Below are 22,789 nucleotides of genomic sequence, written 5' to 3' on the forward strand. Positions count from 1 at the left end.
TTTGCACACTTCTGGGAGTCTTGCATAAGCTAACTGCTTGACTAACAATATGATGTCAAGCTAATGGTAGTGAATCAAAGTTAACAGTTGAGAAAAATCAATACTGTTATTGTTAGTTTTGTAACTTTTCTCAAGACTTTTCAAGATCAGACTGTTTCTCAGGAATTTGTGTGCAGTCCGGCTGGAGGACCTGCTGGTGATCTATATGGATTGCTGGAGTTTTTCTGCAAACACACTTTGAAAGTTGCTGAGGATTATGTTGGAGTTGCCCTTGTGCACACAAGGAGGTGTTTCATATCTGATATAATATACTTCTATGCACTTCTAAGCTGTCCAGGAAGTTGAGAAAGGGGGTTGTGATAGCACTGAGAATGGACAAGGAGGCATCTATTAGAGGAATCTGTGATTTGGTGACTCACCATCTGTGGTCTAGTGACCCTCAACCTCCTTAGAGGAATCAAGGCACTTTGTTACAACAAACCTACATCTTGTCCCACTGCAGTTATGGTGGAAGACAGTTCAATCCTGACTGATAACTCTGCTCTACTGTCTCGTTGGACTACTGTACCTACTTTGAGCAGTTGTATAAGGCTGATCCTCCTCCTGGGTTCAGGGTTCTTGCGTCTTTGCAAGATGAATCAGTTGGGGACAGCAATGATTCCTAAACTGTGGGTTACACACTTGCGGTACTACAGCTCGGCCTTGAGAGGTCATTAAAAATAAATACCGCTAATTAAAAACATCTTTGATGTTCAATTTTATAATAAAGTTTAAAATTATCCAAAAAAGATTTAGGATTTTTTTTTTAAATATTAACAAAAATGGGATATGAATTATGATTTTCTTTTTTGTTTATCTACCCAAAACATTTGTTTATCAGTTTTAGAATGGCTCTCTTTACAAACAAATCAGTTCACAAACATATTTTTTGAACAAAAAATGCATCACTTGTTGAACAAAGTCTTGGTTCACGAACAGCTCCATCACAGTAGGTGGCGGTAATGCACCATTTTTGGTTGCAATCCACCAATAAAATTGAAAGAACCAGAAGAAGCAAGAAAGTCCATCTTTGGGTGTTGATTAAATCATATTTTTGGGGACTACGTGGTGGTTCTCCTAATGGTTTACTTTGTGGTGGACATTAAAAGTTTTTTTTTTTCCAGTAATCATACATTAAATGGAGCTAACAGATGAAGCTACCAACAACTGCTAAAAGTGCTAATGCTGTTAGCGTACAACATTAAATCTGACCAGAGTTTCACTGTTACAGAGGCGTTTGATCCGTTCAGAAGTTCAGTTATCTGATGTTCTTATGGTCTCTTCTGTGCAGGTAAGGTGAAATTAAATTGTGTATTTTATTGTAATTACTGTACAGTATTTTGTATAAGAGACTATGGATATTCTTTGTATTCTGTCTGCCTTTTATGCATGAAATGTTGTTAAAAAGGTAAAAACGCAGTGTTCTTTTTGGGGCCAGGAACTGATTAATCCATTTTACATTGTTTCTTATGGGAAAATTGGTTTTGGTTTAAGAACAACATTTAGGAACTAATTAAGTTCTGAAACCAAAGTTCCACTGTATATGGAAATACATCACCAGGGTTCTCACCAGCACAGTTGAGCATAGAGGCCCCCTATACTGTAATTTACCCAGCATAGGGGAGCTTTCCTGTTTTTGTTTTCCCCTTTTTTAAAGGACATGTTGCATGTTATTTAATGTCCCAGTTAGCAACACAAAGTGGCCCTCAAAATGCAGGAAACAGTGTTTCAAAGGGTTATAAATTTCAAAACTTGCTCAGGGGGGATGGCCCAAACCCTCCTGGAATACTCACACCTGCAACGCTCGTCGCATGGCTACGCCCCACTATGTTCTCCCCTATGCTGTGAAAACAAATCCTGTTGAGAACCCTGATCATCGTAGTCTCATGATTAAACATCTGAAAGAGGGCTGCAGTGTCCTTGAGTTTGGGAATGGCTGGTCTAAAGGTCAAAGGGACGGGTTCGAGACGAGAGGCTCCTTGGAGGACTAACGACAAACTCTGGAGCATCCAGAACCAAAACGGAGACGCACCTGAAGATCAAAACAAACAGCAGAACATCTGCGGTGAGTCTGCGTGAGTGTGTATACCTGAGTGCTCATAACCACGCGGGACAGAACCGTCAGCCTGAGGGGCGGGGCAGAGGCTCGAGGGCGGAGCTCTGGTGGAAAACTGTTGTCGCTGACAGGGCAGTGAGGCCTGGCGGGAAATGGTGCCCCCTAGGTTAGACAGGTGAGGTGGGCATGCATGAGTGAGGGAAGGCGGGTCGTGCACGTGCATGCTTGTGAGTGTGAATGCACAAAGTGCAGCAGAACATGCACTGAAAACACTGTGCAGCAGAGAAATTCTGAATTTCAAAGTGTTTTCTTCCTAAAAATGCAAAAAAAGGAAGTAAAACTCAGCACTATAGTGGTGAGATGCTAATCTTATGTCTGATTGTTTGTAGTAATTTTAATAATTCAAGTTGAACCTGCTGAGAGCAACTGAGGAGTCTTTCTAACATAAAAAAAAAAATTATTCTTCAGTAATAAAAGAAATATGACCACAGTGATGATACCAAATTAGGACTTGTGTGAAAACAAATAACTTAAAGGAAAACTTTAAAAAAAAAATATATAAAAAAAAAAATATAAATAAAAAAAAAAAAAAAAAAATATATATATATATATATATATATATATATATATGTGTGTTTCTTTTTTTATTCTTCTACAACATGCACTTGTTTAGTTGAGAGACAGAAAATTTTATTATTCTCGTGCACATTTCTTAAGCATTTTATAGCTTTGAAACAGTTTGTAGAGTAATCGTGTGATTTGAAAATTGCACTTTAGGTTTTGGAAAATTTTGCTGTTATTTCATAGATTTTGATCAATTAAAGATAAAATAGTCCTGAGAAAATGAGATCTGCAAGAATACATTTGAAAGACAAAAATGAAGAAACAAATGTTAAACAACCAAGGGAAGTGTAGAATGTTAGAAATATGCATTCATTAATTTAATAAAAAACAAAAACTAAATTAACTAAAACACCGCAAAATTTTTACCTTGGAAAAAATTTTCAAGGTCAAAGTTAGAAGTGGCTTTTCATAAGATAAAATATAATTAGGGAATAACCCTGTTGTGCTTGATGATTTGCAGACGTTCATGCTGATTATACAGTAGCAAATTGAGCAAAGGAGTTTTACCGGCGACACGTTAGCGGAGCCAGTAAAATGGATATTTGCGACCATATAACAGCATGAACATCCGCAAATCATCAGACACAACAGGGTTGTTCCCATTCTAATCCAATTCCATCTTTTGCATTGTTTATTTTTCTGTAGTAATTCGGTCGGCGAGGCTCACCGGCGAGGCAGCGTCGCTCCAACAGCGGTCAGGGCGCGGAGTAATCCATCAAATGTGAGACGGTAATTCTGTATCAGAATCCACATCAATACTTTCGTATAGGAGCTTAAATTCACCCATTTCTGCGTAGTTGTCATTACTGAACTTTCTCTCGCGCTAAGCTAACAGCGCCATTATGACTGTGTAGCAGCACGCGCGGCTGGTCCGGGTGCTGAGTAATACATCCAAATGTGAAATGGTCAACTATTTTGCCACCGTTACCCTGATATTATATGATCTGAAATCTCACACGATTAACCAATCGGATTTGCAGAAAAAATGTAATTGGATTACAATGCAAAATGTACACTAAATGGGCTTTTCAATATTAAATTCAAATGTCCACAAAATCCACAATCCGGATCAGATCTGCATCAATCTTTGTCAGGTGAAACTGAGTGTCAGTCTGCACCTCACTTTTAGATTTGAGAGTCATTAGGATGTGTTTGTTTAAGATATGATATAAAATATACATTAAATGGGGTTTTCAATGTTAAAATCAAATATTACGCTAAATGTGTCATCTAGATCAGATCCGGTGTCGCCGACTGAACAACCCCCTCTAAAAATTCGTCCACCCTGCCTTCACTGCGCCAACGGTGTTGGGCAGAGGTAACAACACACACACACACACACACACACACACACACACACACACACACACACACACACACACACACACACACACACACACACACACACACACACACTTTGATTTAGAGCAGCAAAATGAAATTTGGTGCAGAAGAAGTGGAGCTGATTTGTTATGTGACCAGCGTTCACTGAGTTTGACGCAGCAATACTTAAAAGAAGAATAATTCATCCTAAATCCTCACTGCCGTTACATAAGCAGCGGCTGAATGGGAGCATGAGATCACCAACAAAAACCACTCTTCCATTGTGTCTTATTTCTCTGTGGTTTCTCTGCACTGCAGAGGCGCCCTCGTAAGCAAAGTGCCCGTGTTTTCCTGTTTTACTGCATTCAGTGTAATCCTCCAAAACAAAAATATTTAAAGTGTCTTAAAGCAGCGATTTCAAAATGAATTCAATTGTGCAGACGTCTTGAAAGTGTTACATAATGTGATGCTAATCGGCTATTGCTTGCATGAAAACTTGCTAGCATCACATAACGCATTGGTAATGGGAAACAGTGGGCTAACATTAGCATGAAAATTTGCAACTGGCTCATAACATAATGCTAATGGACAAGGCATGAGACAATGCTAATGGGCTAATCTTAACATGAAAACTTGCTATCATCCTGCATTTCTAGTGGGCATCACATGACACAATTCAAATGGGCTAACCTAAGCATGAAAACTTTCTAGTGTCACATAACACAATGCTGTTCCATAATGCTATGCTAATGGGCTAGCATTAGCATGAGCCAAGTTCCTCTGTTGTGAGCAACAGGATTTATAACGCACCCTTGGAGTTACAATTTTACTTAGAAAAATCTTGCTGCACATCTTCAGGTAATTTTACATCATTTGACGCTCTGACTGTGTATCTATGATCTAGATATTGTGATGTCGCTCTCTGGCAACTGTGCACCAGCATGTTGCTGCGTGTCATTCGCCATTTGGAACGAATTCTCTGCGAAATCGTGCACACGGCACAAAGGCATGCACCTGTAAGATGCGAGTGAGGGAATTAACAGCTTGATAAAAGAACCCATCACCTACTGGCTCAAAACAAAATAAATGTTATAGTCTTGTAAGTACTCTACATTAAATGTGGACCGCCACCTGCTGGCTGGTTGGTGGATGCCTGACGGATGATGGAAATTAGGAGCAGGTGAGGTTGAAGATCGCTTGAAATGAGATTATCAGTTTCTTTCCTCTCCAAGGCCAACACACACACACACACACACACACACACACACACACACACACACACACACACACACACACACACACACACACACACACACACACACACACACACACACACGTGCATGCATGTGTGCATGCCACTACCCGAGGCAGCATAGAGTGTTTGGGTTTTAGCACTGAGCTGACACTTCACAATCTGGCTGTGCTAATCCTATTAACGTATGTGTGTGTGTCTGTCTACAAACGTCTGTGTGTGGGGTAGAAATGGAAACATGTTCCGCTTTACTTTGTGCATATTTACCCCGGAACGCCTTGCTGTGCGCGTCCTGCTGTGTGAACGTCAATTATTTATTTCACAGCTGCGAAACAAGTCCAAGAGTCACGTCCCGTTTAATGTCTGGGATTAAAGCAGATGATCTGAAGTGCACTGCCGCTGACACCAGCACTGATCGTGCGCGCCAGCAATTTGCACCAGTGACGGGACGCGTCCTGTGCCCTGGGTCAAGCCCATTTAACGCCACAGGCTGTCAGCTCAAGACTAAAGTCTAATCTGGATTGAGCCATTATAGTCAGATTAGGATGCTGGAAACATTTATTCTTAGAGTGCCTTTGATTTTGACGTCTTTCATCAAAGGAACATTCTGGATTATTATGACGTGGGACACGGATTCACAGTTTTAGTTATCGCCCCCATCAGTTCAGCCAGCAGTGTACAGACAGTGTTTAATTGAAGCGTGACGTGGACGTTCTGTCCTCATCCCTCCCCACAGCTCAAACTCAAACCTTTGCCTGCAGCCGTATACAATTCTCAAATTCCTTTTTGTTAATGATAATACTCATTCTCCAATTAAAAACAGCTCCGTAAAACTGGAAGTGTCAAAGTCTGATGGAGAACAAATTAAGAGTGTCATATTCAGTGTGACTCACATGCTTTTAAGTCCAGGTTTTTAACCATTCCTGGTTTTGGAGAATACCTACCAAATCTACCTGTCCAATGAATTAATTAATTAACTAAATCAGGTGTGTTCAGCCAATCGAGAGCTCGTAAGCTTCCCGTTTTACTAATCAGCTGCGACTGCAGCAGGTGAACATGGAAAACGCGCAGGACGGGAGACCTCCAGGAGCAGGACTGGTGATCCCCCTGCTTTAGGATCTCTGTGTGCTTCGTGTCTACCTGTTCTCCGGCTGAGGACCTCCACCACAGAAGGAGGGAAGAAGCCCACCCGGTCTGTCCCCCGCTGGGGGTCGTGGACGTGACCTTTCCACCGGCCATCTGAGTGCTGCTCCAGGACCTGATGTCAAAAAACACAAAAATAAGAGTGCAGACACAGTTCACATTGAAACTGCAAAAATAAAGTCTTGGCAGTGACGTGCAGAAATGGAAAGAGTTTAAAAACTTAGTCCAGCATGTGGAACAGATTTTTTTGTGACAGGATTAAAACTCCAGCTGATGCTCACGGGATGTGGCGATGCATAACTCTTGCCCCTTGGACTAAAACGCACGCTTTGTGATGCTTTGTAGCCTGTCTAGTGGAGCAGATAACTGTAATAATTGCTCAATTCTGGAAACAAGCACCAAATTTGGCACAAATACTTCTCAGACATTATTCTTTTGTAAAAGCACGTTAACCACTTGAATTTTCAATAGGTAGCCAGGTAGGGGTCAAATGAAGAATTACACAGGGGTCAAAATTAAAAAATACTTCAATCACATTAAAAACTGTACCACATCATTTGTCTAATCACAAATATTCCAAAAAGGTATAGTTTGGACTATCTGTGACTGAATGTTATGGAGTTATGGGGTAAAAACAGCAAGAATGGTGACAAAGGTCAATTTCAGTTTGTACAGGGGTCAAAAGTTAAAGTTGCTATAATTGTGGTAAAAAGTGATGCCGATTATTGGTTAACAGGGTTTTAAAAAGGAATAGTTTGCACCATGTGTCATGCTTAGTTATCACGTTACTGGGTAACATATGTCACATGTCATAGAATCCAATACACGATCTTGTTTAACCTTTACTTTGGAGACTAAACATTCAACACAGTCAAAACTACTCCATTCCAAGAGGAATGTCTTGTGCCAAATCTGGTGCTTGTTTCACCATTTGAAAGATTTCTCTGTAAATATTGTTATCTGCTTCATTAGACTGAGTGCATGTGGACGTTCTGGTGTTTACAGACAAACTGTAAATGGACTGCATTTATATAGCGCTTTTCCATCTGCATCAGACGCTCAAAGCGCTTTACAGTAATGACTCACATTCACCCCGATGTCAGGCTGCTGCCATACAAGGCGCTCACTACACACTGGGAGCAACTCAGGGATTAAGGACCTTGCCCAAGGGCCCTTAGTGATTATCCGGTCAGGCTGGGACTTGAACCGAGGATCCTCTGGTCTCAAGCCCAGCATTTAACCAGTACACCATCACCTTCCCTATCTGTCCCAACTATCTTTTAAAACCTTCTACAATTAAACTTTGTGGTTTTCCCTTGTTTTAACTGCACTTGATGGTCTGTACGATGTTAATGAGTTTTATTTTGTGCTAAAAAAAAAGTACTTTTTTTTTTTTAAACATTTTGAAACATTTTGCCTGAAAGCGCGACAAATAATCTTATTATTGCGGCCTCAACTGTAACATTGAGTGTAAGTACGCACGTTATCTGCGCGACTCCTCCAGGCATGTTTTTCAAACTTTAATGAGCGAGAGCCGATCGGCTAACACGCTGCAGAGCACAAAAGAAAACACTCCCCCCCGTTCTGACAGGGTATTTCAGAACAGCGTACGAGTCCCAACATGAGGGTGGGACACCACAGCGACTCGTTCCAGGAAATCAAAACGCACTCAGTCGAATGCAGCTCCATAAAAACACGTATAGAAACAAAGACAGGAATTATGGTGCACGTCAGCGAAAGAACAAAATCAGTAATCAGAGTGACATCTGCGTGTTCCTGCCTGTTCAGGGGTACAAAAAAATAAATACAATTTATCCTGCAGCATCCCACACACACACACACACACACACACACACACACACACACACACACACAAAACATCCGACTTGTCTTCAAAACATCCGACCAAAAAAAAAGGTGCAAAATTTACTTCATTAAAACTGATTTGTTCTGTCAAAACGGGGGGGAGATCAATGATGCACTGCACTGCCAGCATGAGAGCGGGAAACACAAGGTGACAACAAAGTGTGTGTGTGTGGTGGGGGGGCATCTTCTCACCATGTGCTCTGTTTTCAGCTGCTGCAGAACCTCTGGGGGGCAATAAGCTAACACTGCAGTTACACTTTGGAAACAGTTTTTAATTTATTTCAACGCTATCTGTGGATTTTTAGCTGCACCCCCCAACCCCCACCTTGAAGAGGCGCGATATTCCCCCAAACAAACGCCAAATTCACGTTTGCTGAACTTCAGCACTGTCGTGAATCTGCCAACTTTAACCTTTCAACAGCTGGAAGTATTTTCTCGCTGTGTGATGTCACCACCTACGTTTGTAAAAAAAAAAAAAATGGTGCGAAGCATCGGTCAGGTCTGACAGCATACGGCGCCGAGCCACCAATCAATCAATCAATCAATTTTTTTATATAGCGCCAAATCACAACAAACAGTTGCCCCAAGGCGCGTTATATTGTAAGGCAAGGCCATACAATAATTATGTAAAACCCCAACGGTCAAAACGACCCCCTGTGAGCAAGCACTTGGCTACAGTGGGAAGGAAAAACTCCCTCTTAACAGGAAGAAACCTCCAGCAGAACCAGGCCCAGGGAGGGGCAGTCCTCTGCTGGGACTGGTTGGGGCTGAGGGAGAGAACCAGGAAAAAGACATGCTGTGGAGGGGAGCAGAGATCAATCACTAATGATTAAATGCAGAGTGGTGCATACAGAGCAAAAAGAGAAAGAAACAGTGCATCATGGGAACCCCCCAGCAGTCTACGTCTATTGCAGCATAACTAAGGGATGGTTTAGGGTCACCTGATCCAGCCCTAACTATAAGCTTTAGCAAAAAGGAAAGTTTTAAGCCTAATCTTAAAAGTAGAGAGGGTGTCTGTCTCCCTGATCTGAATTGGGAGCTGGTTCCACAGGAGAGGAGCCTGAAAGCTGAAGGCTCTGCCTCCCATTCTACTCTTACAAACCCTAGGAACTACAAGTAAGCCTGCAGTCTGAGAGCGAAGCGCTCTATTGGGGTGATATGGTACTACGAGGTCCCTAAGATAAGATGGGACCTGATTATTCAAAACCTTATAAGTAAGAAGAAGAATTTTAAATTCTATTCTAGAATTAACAGGAAGCCAATGAAGAGAGGCCAATATGGGTGAGATATGCTCTCTCCTTCTAGTCCCCGTCAGTACTCTAGCTGCAGCATTTTGAATTAACTGAAGGCTTTTTAGGGAACTTTTAGGACAACCTGATAATAATGAATTACAATAGTCCAGCCTAGAGGAAATAAATGCATGAATTAGTTTTTCAGCATCACTCTGAGACAAGACCTTTCTGATTTTAGAGATATTGCGTAAATGCAAAAAAGCAGTCCTACATATTTGTTTAATATGCGCTTTGAATGACATATCCTGATCAAAAATGACTCCAAGATTTCTCACAGTATTACTAGAGGTCAGGGTAATGCCATCCAGAGTAAGGATCTGGTTAGACACCATGTTTCTAAGATTTGTGGGGCCAAGTACAATAACTTCAGATTTATCTGAGTTTAAAAGCAGGAAATTAGAGGTCATCCATGTCTTTATGTCTGTAAGACAATCCTGCAGTTTAGCTAATTGGTGTGTGTCCTCTGGCTTCATGGATAGATAAAGCTGGGTATCATCTGCGTAACAATGAAAATTTAAGCAATACCGTCTAATAATACTGCCTAAGGGAAGCATGTATAAAGTGAATAAAATTGGTCCTAGCACAGAACCTTGTGGAACTCCATAATTAACTTTAGTCTGTGAAGAAGATTCCCCATTTACATGAACAAATTGTAATCTATTAGACAAATATGATTCAAACCACCGCAGCGCAGTGCCTTTAATACCTATGGCATGCTCTAATCTCTGTAATAAAATTTTATGGTCAACAGTATCAAAAGCAGCACTGAGGTCTAACAGAACAAGCACAGAGATGAGTCCACTGTCCGAGGCCATAAGAAGATCATTTGTAACCTTCACTAATGCTGTTTCTGTACTATGATGAATTCTAAAACCTGACTGAAACTCTTCAAATAGACCATTCCTCTGCAGATGATCAGTTAGCTGTTTTACAACTACCCTTTCAAGAATTTTTGAGAGAAAAGGAAGGTTGGAGATTGGCCTATAATTAGCTAAGATAGCTGGATCAAGTGATGGCTTTTTAAGTAATGGTTTAATTACTGCCACCTTAAAAGCCTGTGGTACATAGCCAACAAACAAAGATAGATTGATCATATTTAAGATCGAAGCATTAAATAATGGTAGGGCTTCCTTGAGCAGCCTGGTAGGAATGGGGTCTAATAAACATGTTGATGGTTTGGATGAAGTAACTAATGAAAATAACTCAGACAGAACAATCGGAGAGAAAGAGTCTAACCAAATACCGGCATCACTGAAAGCAGCCAAAGATAACGATACGTCTTTGGGATGGTTATGAGTAATTTTTTCTCTAATAGTTAAAATTTTGTTAGCAAAGAAAGTCATGAAGTCATTACTAGTTAAAGTTAATGGAATATTCAGCTCAATAGAGCTCTGACTCTTTGTCAGCCTGGCTACAGTGCTGAAAAGAAACCTGGGGTTGTTCTTATTTTCTTCAATTAGTGATGAGTAGAAAGATGTCCTAGCTTTACGGAGGGCTTTTTTATAGAGCAACAGACTCTTTTTCCAGGCTAAGTGAAGATCTTCTAAATTAGTGAGACGCCATTTCCTCTCCAACTTACGGGTTATCTGCTTTAAGCTACGAGTTTGTGAGTTATACCACGGAGTCAGACACTTCTGATTTAAAGCTCTCTTTTTCAGAGGAGCTACAGCATCCAAAGTTGTCTTCAATGAGGATGTAAAACTATTGACGAGATACTCTATCTCCCTTACAGAGTTTAGGTAGCTACTCTGCACTGTGTTGGTATATGGCATTAGAGAACATAAAGAAGGAATCATATCCTTAAACCTAGTTACAGTGCTTTCTGAAAGACTTCTAGTGTAATGAAACTTATTCCCCACTGCTGGGTAGTCCATCAGAGTAAATGTAAATGTTATTAAGAAATGATCAGACAGAAGGGAGTTTTCAGGGAATACTGTTAAGTCTTCTATTTCCATACCATAAGTCAGAACAAGATCTAAGATATGATTAAAGTGGTGGGTGGACTCATTTACTTTTTGAGCAAAGCCAATAGAGTCTAATAATAGATTAAATGCAGTGTTGAGGCTGTCATTCTCAGCATCTGTGTGGATGTTAAAATCGCCCACTATAATTATCTTATCTGAGCTAAGCACTAAGTCAGACAAAAGGTCTGAAAATTCACAGAGAAACTCACAGTAACGACCAGGTGGACGATAGATAATAACAAATAAAACTGGTTTTTGGGACTTCCAATTTGGATGGACAAGACTAAGAGACAAGCTTTCAAATGAATTAAAGCTCTGTCTGTGTTTTTGATTAATTAATAAGCTGGAATGGAAGATTGCTGCTAATCCTCCGCCCCGGCCCGTGCTACGAGCATTCTGACAGTTAGTGTGACTCGGGGGTGTTGACTCATTTAAACTAACATATTCATCCTGCTGTAACCAGGTTTCTGTTAGGCAGAATAAATCAATATGTTGATCAATTATTATATCATTTACCAACAGGGACTTAGAAGAGAGAGACCTAATGTTTAATAGACCACATTTAACTGTTTTAGTCTGTGGTGCAGTTGAAGGTGCTATATTATTTTTTCTTTTTGAATTTTTATGCTTAAATAGATTTTTGCTGGTTATTGGTGGTCTGGGAGCAGGCACCGTCTCTACGGGGATGGGGTAATGAGGGGATGGCAGGGGGAGAGAAGCTGCAGAGAGGTGTGTAAGACTACCACACTATGAAACAGGCCCCGGTTGTGGGTGGCAAACCACCCAGACAGGCAGACAACCGATCCAACCACGCCTCTTGAAATTTTTTCCATCTATCTGGTGCAGCCAGGTGAAATGTGGGCGTGTCCAAGGCCTTCACTGGTTGCTGGGGTCGTCAACACTGATGCACCATGTGGCCAAAATGACAACATACCGAAGGATTGTACAGATACACACTCTTCTTTACAACTGTCCACCTTTTATTCAGGGAGCGAGTGAGCGAGCTTAAAGGACGGTCGTACTTCACTATTTGGGCCACGAGCCACGCCAAACGTTAGTATGGTGTAGTAACTTGATGTGGAATGATGCTGTAGGTTGGCACCATTCATTGCCGAGCACTCATGTCCCAACAAATGGCCGCTTGAATGCCAAGACTGTAAGAGTGATTGTGAGTGATCATAAGCAGCAGCTGTGTAATGTCATGACATCTGGAAGTAGGGCTGGGCGATATGACCTAAAAATTAATATCACAGGATTTAACGTTTTTTGCTCCGTGACGGCATTACTGGCTTTGCACTATATGACCCCTTTTATTTAGCAATTATCTTATTTGAGCATGAGTTTAACCTGGACTGTTTCCATTTCATGCTTTTTTAAAACTGAAACATGGATGAAAAGTTCACAAGTCAAAGATTTTTAGTTTTTTTTTTTTTTTTTTTTAACTGATTATCGCTGAGTCTTAATGGAGTGTGCGGGCAGCGCAAAAGGCCACTGGTTCACACAACAAAAGTACAGTTTATCCATTTCTGTGAGTGTTAGTTACTTCTTCTTGTGAAAATGACTTTATAGCCACTTACATCTATAAGAAAAGTATTTAACAGCTGTTTTGACTCGTGTTTGAAGCACAGCAGAACAGGAAAAAAGAAAAGAAAAAAAAAAGAGACCACTTCTGTTCCTGATCATCAGCCTCAGTGCTGCAGTGCTGTGGCAAAAGCGACGATTTATCTCCAACTTAATAGATATTTTTGTCATTATTTTTCATTGGCATCATTAAAAAGTACTTCTGACTCAGCGGCAGATCAGTACTTTAATAGGGGAAAACTGCTGTCTGATGATGTTGATGGTATTGCGCAGTCTACATCACAATGTCGAGCACTCTGACACTGGTGTACCGATAAACCTCATCTGGAAGCAACCCGATGAACACTGGTTGCGATGATAGCACCACAACTTCCAGCTTTTGGCAGTCAGCGTGATTTAGCTCAATCCATTTAAACGCTAACCAAGTCAACTCGCTTGTCTAGGCTCTAAAGTTAACATGGTCTAATCACAATCTGTCTAATCACAGTTCCCATCTTCTGTCTCAGTGGAGTATTTAGTAAAGCAGGTATACAAGCTACTGAGTTGATTTACTTGAAGACACAGCCGTTCATTTAAGTAGTTTGATTATCAAACATCATTTAAAGGAATAAATAAGTACCATAATGAGGTCTCCAGCCCGGAGGTTGAGGGCGGTGGGGTCGTGGAGGTTCCAGTAGTCCTTCACAGCTCGGACCTGGAGAGAACTCGATGCCTCTGCGCAGAAAGTTGCAAAAAAAGTGACGTTATTCTTCAGATTCTCCATGAAAGCATCAAGTCAGACTGTCTTACAGGAGTCACGAACCTCGCAGCAGCTGTTTGATTTCCTTGCTGGCAGTAGAGGTGGTGAACTGGTTGACGATGTCCAGAGCCGTCTGGTTGTACGTGTTGCGTATGTTGACATTGATGCCGGCCTGCGCATGCACATCATGGGATTAATGTGGGTGAGACACTGTCTGAAAACAAACCCTCCCTTCAACTCCTCTCTCATTTATTAAAGAAAAACCAACCGCAACTACAGGCTGTGCTTGAACGTTACACCTGAGCGGACGTGGAGTGAAAAAACACTCAAATATGACAAAAATTTTAGAGGAGATCATTTAAGATTTACCATCTGATTTCTATAAATCTGTAAAAGAATGTTTAAATTCACATTTACCCTCCACCCCCCACTTGTATCCCAGACAAGTTAAATTAATGAGATTCCGTCCCTTTTCCTCAAAACTGCATATCTCTATGTCTCAACTGGTCATTTTGAAGGTTGTGGTACAAAACTGGAGACCACGCCTTGTCCATATGTAGCCATATCACATTTGGACAGATTGGCTAAGATCCTTGACTATAGCATAGCTCCCATGATGCATTGCACACAAAGCAAACATGAAAGGCATCAGGGCCGTGAGACTACCCCTACGTGCTCTGCACACTGGGATATATCCATGTCCAATACATCATCTTACCAATCAATCACAAATATTCTGTTGATTGATGTGAACTTTAAATCATCTCTCGAGCCCCGTTGGTTGCTGAGATATAGCAGATAATATGCTTCTTGCGCCATGTTTTTGTTGACCATGAACTTTGTCCAATCTTCTCCAAACATTTTATCATCTCGAGTTATCTGTCCAAGTAATATTACTACCAAGCTTGGTGGAAATCTGTCCAGCCATTTTTTATTTTATTTGATTATGATACCCTGCTTCGCCGTTTTACTGGTGCGTAGGATAATTAAAGATGGAAGAGTCAACATAACCATTGGAAAAAATTTAAAAAATACACAAACTGTTGACCTATGAAAGCCCACGTTAGCTAACGTGACTGTGTTTACGTCATCTTTCCTTACGTCAATTAGGAGCCGCACTACTTCTGTTTTTCCATAGAGGGCAGCCTCGTGCAGGGAGGTCCCCACTTTGGTGGTTCTGTTGATGTCGATGCCAGCTTTCAGCAACAACCTGGCCAGATAAATGTGAAACAACGGCGTGAGGTTGCAACAGCTAGAAACAAATTCATCAGTACAACTGTTAAAGACATTTGCAACATCTCATTACCCCCCCCCCCCCCCCCCCCGTGCTCCCCCCCAAACTCGGACTCGCCCACTCACACGCTAACAAACATCTCCGTGTTTATGTCGGAGACCCAGATCGTGCTGTTTAATGTTCCTCTTCTTTCTTTCTTTTTTAGGCGATTGCCCCATTGTACATGAACTGAAGACTGAAACAAGTCTGACACATTTACAGTAATGTTTATTAATGTACACTGTTAAATAAACAAACTAACTAACATCTAAAAGTCTCTCGGTAGCTTCTGTGCAATGGTTTGCAACTGCATTGCAAAGACGAAGTTGAAAGCTCCTTCAGTGACTCAGGCCGTCTTTGAAGAGACGTAAATCCCTCACTGGGATGTGTCACACAGCCGCATTCTGCTGAGCAAACTCAGGCTAATGCAGGGAATGTTCACGAATGCGCTGTATGGAATGTTTCCATTTGTGCTGGAACGTCTCCTCCTCTGGAGGAGAGCGGAGGAAGGAGCGGGCGAGGCGGGGAGGATCTGATGGGAATCATTAAGGAGCGTGTCTCGGAGGCAGGGTGGAGTTCCCTGGCTGACTGCGTGCTGACACACAGATGGGTATTTTAAAAAGGCACCACAGGGCATCTGAATGTACTGAGATCTCAAATATGAAATAACATCACAAATATGCAGTTTTCTTTTTTTAATGCAGAGGGAGTATTAGCTGGCAGGGATGCACCCATCTGATCCCAGAACTCAGGGTACTGGTCAGTAACCGGTCGGATGCCAGAGCACATTCCCGCCTGTGTGGATCTGATTCCAGTAGTCTGGTTTCACATGACATCACAAATCCGGAAGTTAGTCACGCTGCAGACACCCAGAGGCCGGAGTAAACTGAGCGACTTACTGTAGGGTTTAGGGTTAAATTTCAGTACCACCTGATGTAGGAACTAGTACTAGAACTGCATGTTAGCTTTTTTCCACCTTCAGTTGCACTGGCAGTAAGTGTACTGATACTACGAGCATCTGTTACAATAGCAGCAGTAAAGCAGTACTGCACCAGTTACAGTTACCAGTTTAAAAAGTGGAAAGAGCAGTAACAGTTGGAATAGTAGCGTCAGTCACAACTGCAGTAGCAGTAACAGTACGTGCAGTAATAACTGCAGTAGTATTGTGGTTATTACTGCAAACGCAATACTACTGCAATCTACCACTGCAATAACTTATAGTTATTGCTATAACTGATACAGAAAACTGATACAGTATGCAGTAGCATACTGCTGCAAATTCAATACTACTACTCAATACTACTGCAAAGTACTACTGCTATAACTGGTACAGTTGTTGTGTGGGCCGCCAGAAGAGGAGGTACTGCTGGCCCACCACCAGAGGGCGCCCTGCCTGAAGTGCGGGCTTCAGGCAGGAGAGGGCGCTGCCGCCACGGACACAGCCGGGGGTGACAGCTGTCACTCATTATCTCATGACAGCTGTCACCCATCTACACTTCATCATACTACTCCATAAAACCCGGACGTCATCTCCACCTCGTTGCCGAGATATCTTCGACCTGTTAAGGTAACTTCTCAGCTGTAGTCAACTCTGACATATAATCTGAGCTCTTTTTGCAGCCGTTTTCCTGTGGTGTTTCCTTATCTGCTGGATTGGCGTTTGGTGTGATTAGCGACAGCTTCGCCTCACACCCCAACCAGATAAGTGGTTAAACAGGAGCTGCACGAGTGTGTGATTTGAGGTGGAGGTGGAATCTCCACCATTGTTGTTACTGGGTGTACACACACCCACATCTTATTGTTTCTGCTCCTCACCAGCAGTACTAGATCCGACACTCGGATACGGTGGCCACCTGGGGACTCGGGACTTGGCGGCTCCAGTATTCTCCAGGTTCGGTGGCGGAGGAAATCGTGTGGTTCCGGTTCTTCTCAGGACATACATCTTCTATCCTCGAGTCTGCCCACACGTCATCTTTGTGGATTGACTGTTTGCAAAATTCTGTATTCCTCTGTGTTGTGCTCATTCACAACAGTAAAGTGTTCATATTCGACTCTTTCATTGTCCGTTCATTTACGCCCCCTGTTGTGGGTCCGTGTCACTACACTTTCCCAACAACAGTAGCATACTGCTGCAAATTCAATACTACTACTCAATACTACTGCAAACTACTACTGCTATAACTTATAGTTATTGCTATAACTGATACAGTATTGCAGTTATTACTGCAGTAGCATACTGCTGCAAATTCAATACTATTACTCAATACTACTGCAATCTACTACTGCTATAACTTATAGTTATTACTATAACTGGTACAGTACTGCAGTTATTACTGCAGTAATAACTGCAGTAGCATACTACTGCAAATTCAATGCTACTACTTAATACTACTGAAACTACTACTGCAATATTACTGCAATAACTTATAGTTATTACTATTATGACAGTTATTACTATAACTGGTACAGTACGGCAATACTATACTTCTGGAGTAATAACTGCAGTAGTATTGCAGTACTATACTGGTTATAGTTACCACTCTGAAAAGTGGAAACAGTAGTAACAGTTGCAGTAATGGAATCAGTCAGTGTTGCAGTTGCAGTAACATTACTTGCAGTAGCAGTAACAGCTGTAGTAGCAGTAACAGTAGTTTTCTAATCCTCCGTGACACTATAACAACCTACACATAAACAAAAAATTTCCATGAAGGCGTCGTGTCAGTCAGAGCTTTGGTCACTGCTGTGCACCACCAACAAATGAGGAGGGGGCGGAGCTTATGTGGTGGCCCTGCCTCTCCGTCTGAAAGCCAAATAGCAAAGTGAAGGTATGGTTTTGACTCTAAAGAGAGGCCTCTTGGGTCAGAGAAGTGCTGATTACACTTTGGTGGTGACTTGTCCCTGCTTCCAAATGTTTCCTTTTATTTTTCTTTAAGATTCTCTCCTTATGATGTCATAAAGACCTGACTCTAACAGCCCTCATTTCAGTATAATCTCAGAAAGCCCTTCTAGTTGATGCTGTGATCTTACTTGATAATGTCTTTGTGTCCGTTTTTGGCTGCCAGGTGAAGCGGCGTGTTGGCTGGCGAGTCCACGCCGTCGGATCCTTCCTTGCCTTCTAACAGCGGCGTCACCATGTTACTGCTTAGCAGCAACTGTGCCACCTGGAGAGTCCACAGAAATATATATATATATATATATATATATATATATATATATATATATATATATATATTATAAAAAGTTCAACAACACTAAATATGGTTACACACCTTTATTCTGCCAAACTCGCAGGCCAGGTCCAGCGGCGTCTTCTTAACCTTGTTCATCAGACAGGGGTTGGACTGGTGCTGCAGCAGCATCTCAGACTGAAATAAACAAACAGAAAACATTTACAAATCAAGAAAGAAGACCAATAATGGTACTACTTACTGTATTATACACATACAATCACAATGCAAAAATGAGGAAAGATTATGCCCCAGCTACAGCAGGTTGGAGACAAATCAACCACGTGCAGTCCAGTGGGAGTCGACTGTGTTTCAACCGATCCCGTCAGCGGGCAATTTGACTGATCTGTCTAGCTATATGGGCAGGAACACAAACTTGGTGACTTTTTGTGAGTTCTGCCTTTGTAACGCAAACTTTTGTAATGTAACAGCTGCAATATTTAACTATTTAGTTTAAAAAACCCACTGACGTAAGTCGTCTAAATTTTCTAGATGAACACGTTATGCACTAATTGTACTTATTTGCGAGGCAGCAACACGTTTGCTCAGTTTTATACATTATAACAGGCAATATTTTATAAAAAATTAGGTGACAAGGTTCTGTAAGAGCTATAGTGTTGCATGGTTGGGGGTGCCTGGCTGCTTTTTGTTTCTGTCTTCTGTTTCTGTCTTTTGTTTTTCCTTCCAGGTGGCACGCATTTAGGACTGAGTGGCTGTGTGGCTGAGTTATTAGGACCTCACCCTGATCACCTGAGGCTGATCATGTGCAGCTCGTCAGGACTCACAGCTGTGGTGCATCTACACGGATTGGAGCATGGTGGCATTTAAGTCTGGAGTACACAGTGTGTATTTGCCAGAGACTCGACCTTGTGACCAGACGGGTGAGATCGTCGTCTTGAGAGCCATCTCATCATTATGGATGCAGAGAACGTCCAGGTTTGATGCCGTGGTCTGTGAAAGAGGAGGGGGTGAGGTCTCACGCTCGTCAGCACACTTCCTGAGGTACGTTAGGTTTTGTGACTAACATTAGTACAGTCAGTAAATGTGGTGTCCCTCACACCTTATTATATTGAGCTGTTATGTTAGTCGTTTAATCAGCTTCCACTGCAGTTTGAGTATGTGAACAGGGTGTTCCATGCCTGCAGGGTGGGAAGCTGATTAGTAATTAAGCCAGGAAGTGTTTGCTGTGTATGTACACCTTTGAGTGGTCTCTCTGTGTGTGGAGTGTGGACTCACATGATGGTTTCTTCTTTCACAGACTCGGTTTGTCGCGGCCACCTGGGGGGTGTCGGCGGGGTCCTTGGGTCCGAACTGTTTCTGGCTCTGGACCGTTTGTGCAGCTGGGAGCGCACCGTATTATCACCGCGCAGACCGCGCACTTATTTGTTTGTTCTTTTCCACATCACTGTTATGTCATTAAATTTTGTTATCCTTTGTACCGTGCTCTGCTTATTTCATACTGGGTCCTTCAAATGCTGGTCGGTTCTCCATCCTGCGTCCGACACATAACAGTAGTCTCTGGCCAAACATCATGAACCCAGCGGTAGCAGAGACGATAACGCGCCGGGAAGGCGGCAGCAGACGTTCAGAAGTTATCCGGATCAGTTGCGGGTGCTCTCCGCCCGGATGGTGCGTGTTTGAGAACCCATTATCGAATACTGATTTGAGCTCTCTTGCAGCCGTGTTCCTGTGTTGTGCCTTATCCGAGGGTCGTGGTGGAGTGTGACTGGCGACGGCTTCGCGTCACACTTCGACCGGATAAGAGGTTAAACAGGAGCTGCAAGAGTGTGTCTGTAATGGGTGAACGCGCACGGCGGAGCTCTGTGGCACGGGTCGCTGTGCTTCCTGTGTTACAGTTGTAGCCCCGTTTCCCCGGGTGAAGATAACTACTGCGTCTGTTGTGTCAGCTCCGGCGTAATTTAGTTGAAGCACCTTTTTGGTTGTGTGTTACACACAGCTGCGCAGAAGAAAAGCAGCATGAGTTTGTTTTCTCTGTTACCAAAGGGGTTTTTATTTTCAGCACTTTGGCTCCCTCTGTTGGTAACTGAGTCACATTACCGTCATAGCTCTTAAGGTGGAGCAGGTGTGTTCCATTTGTTTGAGCTTGACGGTATAAATCACTTATTAGTTTTGTGTTGGTTCATTTTTTGTGGGTGTTTTTTGAGTTGGTTTTTGTGTGGGATTTTTTTTTACACTATTAGTGTCTGGGGTCGTGACCCTGCAGTCTGTCTGGAGCATGAAAAAGGACCCAGGTCACTTTATGTTAGTCTGTTAGTCTTTCTTTTTATTTCTTTTGGTTTCACCTCCCAGGGTTTGATGGGACGGTCCTCTGGGGGGTGATGGGGGGGGTAATTGGGTTGTTTTTTCTTTTTTCTTTTTTTTTTGTTTTTGTTATGCCCTCTCTTCTCCTCTGGCTCCAGCCGTGTGAGCCGTACGTGTCGGCGTTGCTGGAGTGGTGCAGTTTGGTTATGCTGGGCGTTTCCCAGGTAACCTCTGCACCCGGGAGGGGGGGGGGGGGAGGGGGTTTGGGGTATTTTTTTTTTATTCCCTCTCTTCTCCTCTGGTTCCAGCCGTGTGAGCCATAGGTTGTCGGCGTTGCTGGAGTGGTGCAGTTTGGTTATGCTGGGCGTTTCCCGGGTAACCTCTGCACCTGGGAGGGGAGGGGGGGGTTGGTGTGTGTTTTTTTTTTGTTGATTCTCTGTTCCACCTCCGGCTTCAGTGCGCCTTTGAGCCGTCTGCCATCGGCGTGGCTGAGGTTTGGGGCAGTGGAATATACCCGCAGCTGGTGGCTGGTTTGGAAGTCGGAGGGGTGGCGCCGTTTTGTGCCGTCTGCCATAACCGCTGTTCCACTCCTCCCGGTTGACTTCTGGGGTATAGTCATGGTTGGTGACGCTGGACTTGCTTCCAGTTTCCACTGCGCCGAGGGGGTGGGGTTGGGGTTGTTTGGTTTGTTTGTTTTTTTTTTCTCCTTTTGTTTTTCCCCCCAGTTTCCACCCTCAGGGTGTGACTGTGCTGTCCTCTGGGGGGGAAAGGGCTGTGGGTCCATCTAGCCATAGACGGCCGGGGCTGGGTCCGTTGGTCATGAGGGGGGGCGTCTCCTGGGGTTGATGGAACGGTCCTCTGAGAGGCGCTGGGAGTCCCCGTGGGTGACTTTGGATCCCAGAGGGACCTCGGCTGTGGTTATTACTCCTGGAGCTGGCGGGATGTCCTCTGGGGGGTGTTGGTCCCTACATGTCGTCGGGGGGGGTGGGGGGGGTGTTAGCATTTTTATTTGCAAGCTTAAGTTTGGGTTGTTTTTCTTTTCTCCTCTTCCCGGGGTTTGATGGGACGGTCCTCTGGGGGGGGGGTGGTTTGGTTGTTTGTCTTTTTTGTTTTATGACTAATCAGACTGTAAACATAGTTGGACAAAGGCTGACCGCACAGGTTCAAGAACTCCTGGCCACACCTGTGCAAACTGACTGACAGAAACAAGGGCAAAGATGCAGTCAGAGGAGAAGACGTCAACCGTTCTGTCAGATGAAGATTCTGTTGGAAGATGAATGCAGATACGGTTTCCAGCCATGGTCCCTGGAGGGGGGTGTTTCTCCTGGGCCAGGTTTGTGTGGTCGCCGGGAGGCTTCCCGTGAGGGTGGGGTGCTGTTGTATGGTTGGGGGTGCCTGGCTGCTTTTTGTTTCTGTCTTCTGTTTCTGTCTTTTGTTTTTCCTTCCAGGTGGCACGCGTTTAGGACTGAGTGGCTGTGTGGCTGAGTTATCAGGACCTCACCCTGATCACCTAAGGCTGATCATGTGCAGCTCGTCAGGACTCACAGCTGTGGTGCATCTACACGGATTGGAGCATGGTGGCATTTAAGTCTGGAGTACACAGTGTGTATTTGCCAGAGACTCGACCTTGTGACCAGACGGGTGAGATCGTCGTCTTGAGAGCCATCTCATCATTATGGATGCAGAGAACGTCCAGGTTTGATGCCGTGGTCTGTGAAAGAGGAGGGGGTGAGATCTCACGCTCGTCAGCACACTTCCTGAGGTACGTTAGGTTTTGTGACTAATATTAGTACAGTCAGTAAATGTGGTGTCCCTCACACCTTATTATATTGAGCTGTTATGTTAGTCGTTTAATCAGCTTCCACTGCAGTTTGAGTATGTGAACAGGGTGTTCCATGCCTGCAGGGTGGGAAGCTGATTAGTAATTAAGCCAGGAAGTGTTTGCTGTGTATGTACACCTTTGAGTGGTCTCTCTCTGTGTGTGGAGTGTGGACTCACATGATGGTTTCTTCTTTCACAGACTCGGTTTGTCGCGGCCACCTGGGGGGTGTCGGCGGGGTCCTTGGGTCCGAACTGTTTCTGGCTCTGGACCGTTTGTGCAGCTGGGAGCGCACCGTATTATCACCTCGCAGACCGCGCACTTATTTG

The 22,789-nt window shown here is 43.2% G+C and overlaps 1 protein-coding gene across 6 annotated transcripts in view; it reads right to left on the reverse strand.

The window, feature by feature from the left end:
* LOC117531477 (caskin-2-like) overlaps window positions 1–22,789 on the reverse strand; it is a 74,562-nt gene that overhangs the window by 12,100 nt on the left and 39,673 nt on the right. For 4 of the 6 annotated variants that reach the window (XM_034194592.1, XM_034194591.1, XM_034194590.1 and 1 more), the window contains exons 6-12: window positions 18,422–18,517; window positions 18,180–18,313; window positions 14,981–15,089; window positions 13,943–14,051; window positions 13,760–13,854; window positions 6,435–6,552; window positions 2,129–2,257 (exon numbers count right to left, since the gene is read on the reverse strand). In XM_034194592.1, coding sequence (XP_034050483.1) covers window positions 2,129–2,257; window positions 6,435–6,552; window positions 13,760–13,854; window positions 13,943–14,051; window positions 14,981–15,089; window positions 18,180–18,313; window positions 18,422–18,517 — 790 coding nt within the window. The remainder of the gene's footprint in view (window positions 1–2,128; window positions 2,258–6,434; window positions 6,553–13,759; window positions 13,855–13,942; window positions 14,052–14,980; window positions 15,090–18,179; window positions 18,314–18,421; window positions 18,518–22,789) is intronic. The other 2 variants (XM_034194595.1, XM_034194594.1) reach the window with 1 other exon arrangement.

Source organism: Thalassophryne amazonica, chromosome 18 (genome assembly GCF_902500255.1).
Source record: "Thalassophryne amazonica chromosome 18, fThaAma1.1, whole genome shotgun sequence".
NCBI lineage: Eukaryota > Metazoa > Chordata > Actinopteri > Batrachoidiformes > Batrachoididae > Thalassophryne > Thalassophryne amazonica.